Source organism: Balaenoptera physalus (genome assembly GCF_965194825.1).
Source record: "Balaenoptera physalus genome assembly, chromosome: 14".
Classification (NCBI taxonomy): domain Eukaryota; kingdom Metazoa; phylum Chordata; class Mammalia; order Artiodactyla; family Balaenopteridae; genus Balaenoptera; species Balaenoptera physalus.
Genome location: NC_138893.1, coordinates 50,586,423 through 50,599,612, shown reverse-complemented (window position 1 = coordinate 50,599,612; position 13,190 = coordinate 50,586,423). Strand labels below are relative to the sequence as shown.

General features: G+C 48.5%; 1 protein-coding gene across 14 annotated transcripts in view; it reads left to right on the top strand.

The window, feature by feature from the left end:
* The window catches only part of PAX2 (paired box 2), a 94,509-nt gene that overhangs the window by 77,903 nt on the left and 3,416 nt on the right, over positions 1–13,190 (top strand). For 12 of the 14 annotated variants that reach the window (XM_082425218.1, XM_082425217.1, XM_082425221.1 and 9 more), the window contains one exon: positions 11,569–11,670. The exons of the other annotated variants lie outside the window; for them this stretch is intronic. In XM_082425218.1, the coding sequence (XP_082281344.1) occupies positions 11,569–11,670 (102 nt within the window). The remainder of the gene's footprint in view (positions 1–11,568; positions 11,671–13,190) is intronic. 14 annotated transcript variants of the gene reach the window in all.

Sequence of the window (13,190 nt, the reverse complement as noted above, 5' to 3'; positions counted from 1 at the left end):
TTTCGGGTGAGATTTTCTAGAAAGATGTTGGCATCTAGAACTGGGCTCCAAGAATAGCTGAGATATGGGAGGGGCTTTTGGTGTATTTGTAAAAATTGTCCTCCAAGATTCTTTAAGAGCTTATTTGGTTGGAGAGTATGAAGGGCTTTGGTGGAGGAGGAAAAGGGGCGGCATTTTCCAGCAGGTGATTCTGGCCAGGTATGTGCTACAGGTGAGAGAGCAGGAGGGCATCCTGTGGCCACAGCCTGGCTTGAGTGTGCCAAGATGTTCAAGGAGCCCTCTTCATCCCCCACATCCTAAACCCCCAGCTCATCTTCTTCCCCAGGGACAGGCAGCTGAGGCTGCAAACCTTTGGGAATGAGTCCTGAGGAAACCAGCCCAGGAAGCCCTAGCCCAACCTGAAGAGCCGACCTTATTGATATTCCTGCCACCTCCTGGCACTGGAGGCTGATTTCAAACTTCACCAGCCACTTGATGCAGCTGTTCCACAAGGTCAGGACTGAGAGGAGAGAGGAGCCTGGACTATTGTGTAGAGGGGAGAGTGGGGCCCAGTGGGCCAGGACACAGCTAATCACTTTGCAGGCAAGGGTGGCTGCCAGAGGCCGGGGCTCGGCCCCAAAGCCTCCCCTCCCCACCTCCTCTCAATGGAACCAAGGAGAGAGACTGATTTTTCTGAGTAGTGTTTGCAAGTTATGCCGAGATTTTAATTTCACTGCATCACAACTCAGCAAGCTGCCAAGTCAAGCTGGTTATTTAAATTTATCACCCACTTTCCCTTCCGCCACTGGGCTGCTCTAGCTCAGCAACATCTCTTCTCTCCAGCCCACTGCTCTAGGCTGCTGGTCTGGAACGGAGCCGAGTCTCTCCTAAGTGATAAGGAAAAAGGGACCAACTAGATGAGAGAGTGGGTGGGGGGCACTCTGGCCCCAGGCTTCCTCAGGTTATCTGGCTGTGGCTGGTACCTTCTGTCTCCTTCTTACCCTTCCAAAGGACCCCACAGTGGGCTGCCATCAACCCCTCAGTGGTCCCACAGGCCTCTGGGTCAGGGCCTCTTCACTGAGGACTCTGACTCCAGCTGTGTGCTGGTGCCTTCAAGTCGCCTGTCACTGGTAGAAAAGAGCCCCCCTTCCTCATAGCCTCCTCACCTTGACTCTTCCCTTCCTGTGCCTGGCCAGCTCTGCAGCCATAGAGGGGACCTTGGCAGTGATGTTGATCTGGGAGAATAAGATGAATACTAGGAGTCCCAAAGTCACTTGGAGATGCTTCTGAGAATTCTGAGAGTCCCTTCGCCTGGCGAAAATCCACCCTGATAATGAGAGCGGGTTCCCTGTCCTGGAGCCCAAATGGAACGAGACAGTGCTGGAGGAAGTCGGGGATCATACAGCGGTTCTCCACGCTCACTCTAGAAGCCGAGGGATGCACCAGGCCCCAGAGCTGCTGCACCAAGTGAGCAGGCTTCACTGGCCTCTGGTGAGGCTCACTGCCGAGCACTGGGAGAGCTTTGTGCAAACGTAGTCCTCGCCATCCTCATTTTAGTCCCGGAGGGGTTATAGAGGAATGAGATTGATATCTAGAAACAAGGCAGGCTAAACTCACCAAAACACAGCTGGATAAATATAACAATGAGAATTGCTACCACACAACCAAACCTCACCCTCTGGTGCAAGAAATAGAGGGAGACCCAAAGCCAGAGCAGCGTGAGAGGCTGCTGGCATCACACTGGAGGCAGACCCTAATTGGGGGAGGCTGGGGTTGTAACACACCAGACAGAAAAGATGACCTTGGGCCCCAAAGAAGCAGGAAACTAGAAGTCAGCATTCCCCTGAGTAAAGCCAGGGACAGAGCAGGACAACACTATCTATGCACGGGAAACACACAAACTCATCCCAGGGGCTCAGGAAAGCAAGGGAGGGAAAATAACGTCTCCATGAGAAATGGAGACCCCAAGCCTGACCCTGAGTCCAAATTTATACCATGAGGATGTGGCAGGAACCCCCAGCTAAGAACTTACATAACAATTTGTCTAGGATAGTAACCCACTCGGAAACCCCAGCAGGAACAAGGGCAAACCTTCCTTGCAGAGACATTCTACAATCCAGGGCACACGGGACTCCCACAGAAAAAAAAAAATCCATCACTAAAGATGAGCTCACTATAAAAAATTACACACCTCATATGAATACAAACTATCATGAGGGAGAGTTAGCAGAAGCAATATACAGCACAGTTAATACCCCTAAGAACTAGAGATAATAGAACAATCCAAAAACAACTATAATGTAAGCATGTTTAACATTCTAAAAAAGATAAAAAAGAAGTATGTTTTGTGTTAATCACAGAACTTGATCCCACATCCCCTTCCCCACCACTGCTCAGCAAATTGTCAGATAATGGAGATCTTAAAGGGCAAAGAAGGCACCTATAGCGCATTGTTTTGGGACTCAGAGGCATGGAAAGAGAGGAGCCCCAGGCAGCCCTGAAAGTAGAGCCTGTCCCCTGCTTATCTAGGTTCCCGGACTGCTAAGTCTCAGCAGAGAGTCTTCCCTTTTCTTTGGAAAAATGTCTGAACATTGGAGCACTGTAACAGGGACAGTCCATTCCTCCCTCGCGGGGGAAAAAAAAAGCCTTGTCAGCTTTCCCATCCTGGTGCGGAGAAGGTGGTTTTATTCAAGAGCTCGGGAGAAACTTCTCTTGATGCCTGGAGACTGCAGCTCTGCCGGAATCTGTAGCTAAGATCCGGGAGGAGATGTGGATGCATCCTAAGAGGGAAGTGCCCACGGTGGGGAGAGAGAGTAGAAGATGGGGGTCTCCTGGAAGCTGGCAAATTTGAGCAGAGGTGGAGGAAGCCAGTAAGGCAAAGTTCAAAGAAAAGCAGGGGCTGGCCCCCGGGGCCTAGAGAGAGTAGTATGGGCTTGGCTTCTGAGAAAGGGTTGCAGACTCTTAGAAGTTCAGACTCCTTACCCACATCTAGGATGGTTAGTGAAGTGGCCTTTTAGCAGATAGAGGTGTGGACCCTGGGAAACCCTCCTCCTCCTGCTCCAGGAGTCCTGAGGACCTCTAGGAAGTGCCTCTTTCCTGTAGTTAACAACCCCCTTCCAATGCGACTGCATTTCCCTCCATAAAACAAACAGCTTAGCCCTTGGCCAGCCCCTTGGGGGAGGAGAGGGCAATAAAGGCTGAGAAATGTTTCTGAAGGAGGCTAGGAGTCTCCTAGCCTTGTCTGTCAGCTCAAAGCCCCTGATTAGCTGAGGAATTTAGGGCACAGACATCAGAGTTCCTCGCCAACCTTGAAAGGAGAGGGCTAGGGCAACTTCAGACACACGGCAAGTCGGAGAGCCTGTCGCTGTGGAGGCCAAACCAAGCCAGAGGGCTTCTCCTCAGCTGAGAAGGCCCACGGGGAAGAGGCTAGCCTCCTCCAAACATCCCTGAGGCCTCCAGCCACATCCCCAAGGACCTCCAGCTCCCAGACCTCAGCTCTGATTTAATTACAGGGGCATTTCCATAGCAATGAGACATTGACAGATAATGTGGGTGCCCTGGGTCTGCAGCCTAGAGAGTCACTGGATCAGGGCTCTTTCCCTTACTTCTTTATCCAGTCCACCCTAGAGGGAAAAGATATTGCAAAGAAATGACATTAATTTACTCTAGGACTGGGAGAATCAGGTCAAATTTGAATAGAATAAAAGCTGTGCCACCACAATCTCCAGCCCCAGTTCCACACCCATGTCTGTGTCCACCAGCCATCCCAGCAGTGACGGGCTTCCCTCCCCAGCAGGGTGCCTTGGGCAGAAGCACGTGAGGCTGCTAATGGAGCTACAGAGGGAAGGAGAGGCATGAGCAGGAGGAAGGTATGAAGGGTTCCCGGGCATCTTAGCAAAGATGTAGTTCTATGGTCTTCTAAGCTGAGCTCAGCTTTGGCCCATTACCTTGGGCCTTACTTCTTGATTCCTTCCTTCATCTCCTCCCTCTGTCCACGAGACCCAAAGGCTGAGCACGCCAAATGGACTGTGCTTGGCCCCCCACAGCATGGTCTCACTAATTCATTTAGAGATCAAGGAGAGAGGACAGTTTGAATTTGAATCAAAATATTTTTGAGAAATCAACGAGCTTTATTTCAAATGCATGTAGTAGCCAACTACAAAAAAGTGTTGCCTAGTAGAAAACACTGGGCACTGTTTTCATGGATAGCTGGGTTATAGGGAACCTTTCTGCTGCTGTAGATATTTAGAGATGCTTGGGGTGTCCCAAAGGAGAGTTCTCCAAAGGGGGGGATCCCCCAGTACTAAGCCTGTTTACTCCATTATTCGGCACTTTCTAAGAAGAAAAGGTTGGCTAAGTAAAAGTGAAGTCAGCCAACCCAACCTTTTCTGGATGACCAGAAACCCTAAAGAGGGGTGTCCCAGTGAATGTTACAGGTATGTATTGGGACCAAGGGCTCAGAAATGTCCTGGTGGCCTCAGAGTCACCTAGGTCAGACCTAAAAGCCTGTTTCCCCCGGAGAGCCAGCCATCCGCAAGGTGACAGGAAGACCTCCCACCCTCCTCAGGGTGATCAGAATCCTTCCTTCCCCTGCTCAGGACAAACAAGCCAGCACTTTTTCAACCCTGAGCTTTGGGAGGCAAGCCCTGCCACTATTGTTACTTCAGAGAGGGCTTTGCACGCCTTCAGCCTGGAATGCTCCCCTCTCCTTCTCGGGGGCGGCTGGGCTGGCGGGCAGCGCGGAGGAAATCCTGCGGCAGGCTCCGAGAGCAGCCTGATGCTCTGGCAGCTTAAGTGGCCGTTTTCCTTGGGATTAGGGTTTCACTTACACAGAGCGCCTGAAAAACGCTGCGCTTTCGGAAGGATTAGAGCTGACAATTCAGTGCTCTCAGAGAACAAAATAAAGCCGGAGAGGAACTGGGAGACCTGGAGTATCGGGAGACTGTGCAAACAGGCTTAACCTCTGCCCACCCAGCACGAGGGGCTCTGAGCCCATCAGTGAGCCTGGGCCCAGCCTCCAGAGTGCCAGCACCTGCCCAACTCCAGTCTTCCTCTGCCACTTTCTAGTGGAGCCAGAGAGGGTAGCCTGGGGAAGTGAACCATGGAGAGGGCTGGGATGTCTTCCTCTCTCTCTGAGCCTGTTTCCTCCTCTGTAAAATGAGGGAGTAGACTAGAGGATAGTCAAATTCCCTTTCAGCCCTGAGAATGTGATTCTCCCCAACACTCCCTATCCTTATCCCACGATCCCGAGGCTGCAGCTCCATCCATGGTCCAGCTGAGTTAGAAGGAGCGCCTCTTGTGGGGCCCTAGGCCAGCAGGCTACCATGGCCCATGAAGGGCCGCGTGCTGGGAGAAGGGGTAGGAACAGCATGACTGGTTGTGTCCAGTTGGTTGGCTGTCACGGTGTAGACCTTACTGAGCCCACACAGATCTGGGCAGCATTCCTGCCTAGGATACACCGGGGACTAAAGGTCCAGCTGTGGGTGGGAAGTGAGATCGGCTGGGAGTGCAGCCGCCCTGAGCTGCAAGCACAGCCCTGTCTGCCGGAGCCCAGGGCAGGCCAGCCTCGGGATGCAGAGCTATGGGGCCAAGACAGAGCCTGGGGCTGGGGACCCTCATACAGGCACCTCTGCCCTCCAGGAGAAAACTTCCGGAGAATTTGGAAACCCGGGAAATAAGGAATAAAATGAAATATGTAGAAAGCTCTTCCCCTCTCCTTTTAAAGCATCTTTTACAGATTTAAAGTTTGTTACTGTGGTGTATTCTGTATAACTTGGATTGGTCATAAAGTGATCATAATTGGTGTAGTAAATGTAAATGTACAGTATATTTAGGCAGTAATTACAAATTTAATAATTGTATTCTTGGAAGTATTATAAATGCTTGTGTCAAATGCAGGCACAGACTGCCAATCTTGAAGCAATCTAATGTCTTCATTTTCACGACCTTATGAGAAGCAGACACAACTTGAGGTTAGGATAGTAAAACAAGAGTTATGTTTTTTGGCCTTAGGGTCCTCCGTAGTGTCAAGTGGATAGCAAAAGTGCTCATTTTCAGAGAAAGATACTGAGGGAAAGCATCTCTAAACTGATTGAATATAACTTTTACTGTATAAATCTGTGTCTAATAAGTCTGTTGTCTTGCCATCACTGAGCTAAAGCATCTCTGCTGCTTTGGCAGCTTCCTTTTTATTATTTCCTTGGTCTTCTGGATGCTGACATTTGCCTTACTTGAGATAAGCCTCCCTACTCCTTCACATATTATTTTACTATTCTTTGTATGATCTGGTTTATTGGTCGAATTCAAATAGTTTCAAACAAATCAGTGTCTTTCTTACACCAAAAAACAAAGGTTCTTTGGTCTTTTATAAACACTGCTTATTAATCTTTGAGTCATGAATACTTTTGAGAACATGATAAAAGCCATCTAGATATTACTTATATGTATCTATAATATCATATGTATAGCTTTATATGGACTCCCTGAAGCACATCCATGACATCCTACAAGATTGGTGAACCCCAGTTTAAAACCCTTGCTGTAGAAAATGGAAGAACCTGAAACATGCAAGAAACAAGAAGCGACAAGATGTTCTGTTATAGGAAGGATTCGCTTAGCATAATCCCAGGTTACTTTCCTGGGCCAAATACCTATTTTCTGGGTCTACATTATTTGAGAATGTCATTCTAGAATCCATTCCCAAGTATACGGCTTATTCTGTAGTCCAGGTCCTGTCATCTACTGGCTGTGAAATCTTGGATATAATACTTAACCCCTCTGAGTTTTTTTCTCATCTATAAAATGGGGATTAAAAACAGATCAGCATCATAGGTTGATATGGGGATTAAGTGAGATAATATATAGAAAATATTTAGGACAGTGCCTAGCATGATAGTAGGTGCTCAGTGAATGCTAGCTAGTCTAGGTGCAAGTAGAAACACAACTTTGCCCTTGGATCTTAAGACCTGACAAAATAGCATAAATTATCCGGTGACTGAAATTTTCTTAATAAAGTCTTTCACTTTGCTTTTCTCTGTACTTGTAAGAGGAACTGCACTTAGATTCTCCGAAACAGTTGATTTGATCTGGCCCATTTGGTAAGGAATGTCTGACAAAAGTGCACTGTCTGATTCAGATGTAGTGATTGCTGTAGAAATTGGCTTTAGAATCTTCAGGGACTTCTGCAGTTGAACTGAGAAGACATCCTCATCAAATACAGTGCTTCTAACACTTCTGGGTGCTTTAGATTCTCAACTACTCCTGTTTCTTGAAGAGCCTCTTTGTTTTTCAGAAAATTCTCCAAGGAGATTGATACTCCACCCCATGGGGTTTTACTACAGACTTTCAGTGTCAATATTTTATCCTTTGTGTCCTGTTTTTCTTGCCTCATCCTAATGACAGCAGTGACAATATGAGATTTTGCTTGTCAGATGACTTCTTTTTCCTTTTCTTTGGCTCTTTTGGGGAGTATCTGAGTTCATGTTATCATTAAAAGGCAGTGTGGTACAGACCTAGCTTCACACTTTGGCTCTGTCAGTTACTAGCTCTGTAGCCATAGGAAAGTCATGATGCCTCTCTGTGCCCCCATTTTCTCAACTTTAAAACAAGGAAGTGAGATTGATCATCTCGAAGGCTCTTCCATCTTTAAAACTTTGTAATCTTAGGAAGCAATTATCCAACATGAAATGCCCATCCTCTTGTAGTATGTGGGTTTTTATCCGTGTGTAATTCTTGGTGCTGCTTTCATGTTCCTGGCATTGCCAGTGAGCAAAGCAAATGCTTTACTGCTTCCTATCGTCTGTCGGATGACACATATTTTATAACTGATGTATTCTGCTCTGAAGCTATTTTCTCCTCTTTCTGCACTTTTGCCTGTTTGCTTGAAGGAGGTGGCTGTGCTGTCATACAGTTTTAGAGTCTGTCTCCGCTCCCCTTTGTCCACCCATGGGCAGTATGCAAGGCCCAGTACTCTGTCGATTCTTCCTTGCACAGATTCCATTACCCATTCATATTCACTCACTAAAAGAAGTTTGCTCGCAGAATGCTGCTGGGCAAATGGTATGACGGTCTTAGTAATTTGAAAACTTCCTGCAGTGTGTGTTTTCCATTATTGCCAATGGTGTTCCAGAAGAATATATGGCTCTGGCAAGAGTTTGGTCAATTTGCTCCTGTTCTTCAGGTGTCACCTGTGTGCTAATGAAGCCATTGAGGGTGCTTTGTATGCAGTGGCTTATACCTTTGTTGGCTCAGGGGTCCTGAACGGGCACCTCTTGGTAGTGATGCTGTACTGATGTTACAGAATCCAGTGATACTGTAATGATGTTACAGAATCCACAGCAGCAGAATCACAGCCATATGCTTGCATGCTTTTTCCTCATCATGGGTCTCTTCTCTCACACTTAAAAAAATGCTTCAATATCACTTCCCAGATTCAGTTTTTAAAATAGAATTTGGAAATGTGTCTCTCAATCAACAGTTCTGTGGCTGACTTTCAGCAGGCCAAAGTTTCTATATGCTGGAAGTTGGACCATTTGCAAGAGAAAGATCCAGTGGAAATAAACACTGCAATAGGGGTGCCTCCAGGTAGCTGGAAACACCTTTCTAGTCATCCCACATTTCCTCTTCTCTCATGAAGCTAAGTAAGGGATTGTGTGACACAACCTTAGAGTACAAGGAATTTGTGTGTGAAAAGCTGAGGGACCTATGCAGCTGAAAATCAGAATTCAGATGCATTTAAATTCCTGTTTATTGAGAAAGAAGCATCCTTCTCTTCCTGACTGCTTTGTGGACATTAGGATCACAAGACCAAGAATTGGATTTCTGTATTTTTCTAATTCAAAACCTCTACATCCTCACTAACTCTCCTCTGTCTTAGGCCTTTTTTGACAATGAAATGCCATATTATTAATCTCTCTAGGAATTGATAGATGTTGCTGACTTGTCCACTTGAGGTCCTCTCCGCTGAGAGATGGTCAGGAGGATTGTACATTTAGTTGACAATAGAAGTCAATGAAAGAAAACCCACACAGAGCAAACACAGATTCTCTCTGCTATCTCTCTGGGAGTTCAAAATGATCTCTTGTTTGACAGTTCTACTCTGTTGTCTGTTCTTGAGTTTTAAAATGTAAGATATTAGCTAAGATATTAGCTATATTAGATAAGTAGAGAGAAAATCATTCTATTGCATGATAAAGCTGAGTCACATTGTATGAGTCCCTCACTTTCATCATCCTGTATAAATCTTTCATCATCTTATAAAAATTCATGATCCATTGTTCAAATTATTTGTAGAAAAAAAGCAGATTCAAACATTTACATTTTGCCCAGCTTTTACCTCTTCAAAGGACACCAACATATATGAAACAGAAAACAATATAACCCACCTGGAATTGGCTATTAAGTCCAATAGAGTGATAGAGAATTAATCAATAAGTTTTTCTTGAGCATCTACCATATTCTCAACTGTATGACAGAGCAGAAGACAGGGCCTGCCCTCCGTTTGATTATGATCTGTTTGAGGAAGAAAACAACAGGGCTGATGTTTCATGAACTGTAGTGACGTGGTAAACCATGGAGCACAGACACTACAGAAGTTTAAAAGAGAGAAACTTCTCCGATGGGTAGAATAGTAGGGGTTTTAAGCCTTGAGCTTATAAGGGAAGGAAAGGGAAACTATAGCAAGAAGAAGAAAATGAGGTGGCAAAAGCAGAGATTTCACAGCATCCAAGCCAGTGAAAACAGTCACACTAAACCAGAAGGGGTGAGAATCAGAGCTGAGAAAACTGGGTGGGGAAGAGTACCTGGGAGGCTTTGAAAGCCTGGCAGAGTGTAGACTGCCAGAGAGACACCTAAACTGTGGACTACAGAGAATCCATGATGGCTCTTACAAGGGAAGTGATGTGATGGAAGCAGCGTTTCATGAGGGCTAGCCAAGCAGCCATGTGAGGGATAGACTGAAGGAGAAGAATGTGGAGGCAGGGAATACAAGCAAAAAAACTGTTGTGGCAGACCAAGGGCAGGTGCTTAGGCGCTGAGCTGTGGAGGTGGTGGAAGAAATGAAGGTGGGACAGATGTAATAGATATTGCTAAGGAGAATTGACGACACCCAGCGACTGACTTCAAAGCTGGGCGTGCTATGTCAAGACGACTCCAGAGGTTTTGGTCTGATGGTCTTCAAGTAGGTCAGTAGAACTGACTGGGGGGAAGGTGATCTCTTTTATTCCTGTCAGGGTTGAGGTGACAGTGGGACAGCTAATGAAAAGGTTCACAGGCAGTTGGGAATGCAAAAGCCTGAGCTGCATCTCTGTCTACTTAGGGAAGGATGGATCATTCAGATGTGTTAAGGTAGCGGTGAGGAAACTCACACGTTTCAGGAAAGTTGGAGGTGAGGTCGACTTTAAGGGGACAGTGGCAAGGAGAGAGAGAAACGCTTTGGAATAGCCATCGGGAGGATGAGGTCTAGGGCAACTGATGAAAGTGGGTCAGAGATGCCTACTTCTGTGCCTTCCTCCAGCCACACCTCTTCCCAGGGTTGGACAGAGGCACTAGAGTGGGAGAGTGGCACTGGCTGAAGAGGAGTATAAAGGAAATATGGAGAGGAGAAAGGGGACCCAGGACCCAGGAGAGGATGAAGTAGTCTGTAGGGCATGGAAGTATGGGAGAGGACAAATTTATTGTCATTAGAGATTGGAGCATGCTAAATTGCAAAGAAGGCGGTGACCGCTTCATGACGATGGAGGGGGCAGGCAAGGAAGGGGGGCCGTTCAGGTACAGCTGTGTTCCAGAGATATCTGTGGACCATGGGTATCTCCCTAAGATTGGCTCGCTTTGCCTTCACTCCAGGACACTAGGAAAGCCCTTCCTCCCACTCTCCAGACTCTAGCTAATAGACACCTCCAGGAACAGAAGTCTAGCAGCTAGTGGGGAGAGCAGACTTTGCTCATTGGAACTTGATCTGATCCATTTGCACTGTTAGCTCAAAGCTCCTGATTTGCTTCAGGGATGGTTTTCTATCATTTAAATGCCATGAACACTGACAGCAAAATAGCCCACTGGCTGGCCCCCTACTCTTCACACCTGCCAGGCCCAGCACCTGCAGCTTCACTTGGAGAGAACAAGGAATACCCATCAGCTCCTGTACAGGTGCTGGTGGGGTGTCCTCCAAGCCTGAAGGAAAGATTCGGTGTTAAAGAGGGGAGAGGTGAGCAAGATGATAGAGGTCCATTTGGCTACTGGATCGACCACAGCTGAATATCTCACTGGGAAGGAGGAGTAAAACCAGGTCATCTCCCTCCCTTCTCCATCTGGGTTTGGGCTACAAAGAGACATAAACAAAGGCAAACACACATACACACACGCACAGAGAGACACACAAAGAGCTACACAGAGCAGAGGTGCATACACACAGCTGATCATAGGACATTTAGGTAACAAGCTTAGATATATGTAAGGGCACACCTGGACCTTCTCATTCAGGTGTGCCCCTACATGTCTGCACGCAGCGCTTTCTTTTCCATGGAGTACCCTTGTGTGAGCAGAGGCAGGCCCCTCTCTTCCAGGCCTCACCCCTTCCCCTTTGTGTTTTTCCAGGTCGTGACATGGCGAGCACCACTCTGCCTGGTTACCCCCCTCACGTGCCCCCCACTGGCCAGGGAAGCTACCCCACCTCCACCCTGGCAGGAATGGTGCCTGGTAGGTGACAATGCTGCAGCTGCCTAATTTAGGTGGGAGTAGCTAAACTGTGGGTGAGCTGCTGAGTGGTCTGTAGTCTGAGGCTGGGGCTGGGGGAGACCCAACATCTCCTCCCCTGCAAACCACTGCTGTTCTATCCCTCTCTCTCCCTAGAAGCTGCAGCCGGGGTCCCTCATCCTCCCTCATGAGTAATCCAGGGAGGGAACTTGCAGAAGTGCTTGCAGTAGTGTGTGCACCCTTCTGTACGTCCTGGCCCCTCCGCAGTGCCCACCCACCCCAGCCTGTGCCCGGGAGCACGCAGCCTCAGCTCCACACTCAGTGCTCCCGCCTACCCCCAGCCAGCTGACACTGCTTGGAAGGGTCTGCCCTGGTTTCCATGGAAACTTGGAGCCAAGAACCATTTCCAGGGGCATGTCTGTCACTCAGACAAAGCCACCCTGGTCCACACCAACCCACAGGGAAGACCAGTGTCGAGAGCCGACCCCCCCCCCCCCCCCAGGGAGAGAAGGGAGTTATTCCCTAAGGAAAGAGGAACAGAAGACAGACTGTGGCAGGAACCAGAGAGACTGGCTTCAGAGAGAGACAAGCTGGAGCACCTCCACATCTCCTGAGAGGAGCCCTGGGCCCTCATTGCTCCTGGGGGCTCTGACCCGTCCCCATCTGAGAGGAGCTGGGTGTGGGCTGTGTGGATGAGAGAGACAGAGGCCATATTTGGGGTCTGGTAACTGCAGCTGGAGGTTGTGCTCTCCCCAACCCCTCACCCCAGATTGGGAGCTGGGCTTGAAGCCAAAGACAGTTGAAGTTCCTATTCACAGAAGCACCAGAAAAACTCTTGTCTTAAAGAGGATGAGACTCACTGGGCCTGCTTCCTGTCCTGCTGGCTGCCCTCCGTGTGCCCCTTCCCTGAAGCTCAGCTCTCATGGGGGGGTAGGATAGAGTAGGGTGACTGGCCCCATTCCTGGACCGTTCATTCAGGGACAGCCCTGGGTAAGCAGAGGTGGATGTAGGGGGCTGGCCAAGAGGGAGATTGCTGCTGGGTGTTGTAGAATAGGGGCTGAAGGGAGTTGGAGGAACTGGGTAAGGAGAGCTGCTGGTGTGGGTGAGGGTGTCCCTGTCCATATTTGGGGTAGGGCGAATGGAAGTGTTAGGTACCAGGAGATTCTTCAGGGAAGGTTCCAGCAGTGAGCAGGTGGAGGCTGGAGGAGGTCTTAGAGAGGCGGGGGTGAGGGAGGGGGGAGTCTGCAAGGGGATGGGGATGAGGGGAGCCTCAGAGAGCTCATGGTGGCAAGGGGGGAGTCGTTAAACAGAATCTAGTGCTGATGAGGAAATTACACTTGTTTCATTAGCGATGGGGAAGGAGATAGCTCAGTTCCTCTTGGTCACAGTTGAGCTCAGAAGCTCATTATCCTGCTGCACGCATGCTTTCCCTCCTCGTCAATAAACAGGCTTTCCAGTGGCTGCATCCTCCACCCCCACCCCAGCTCCCTCTCCGAGAGGGGCCCCTTCTCCTCTACTTAACC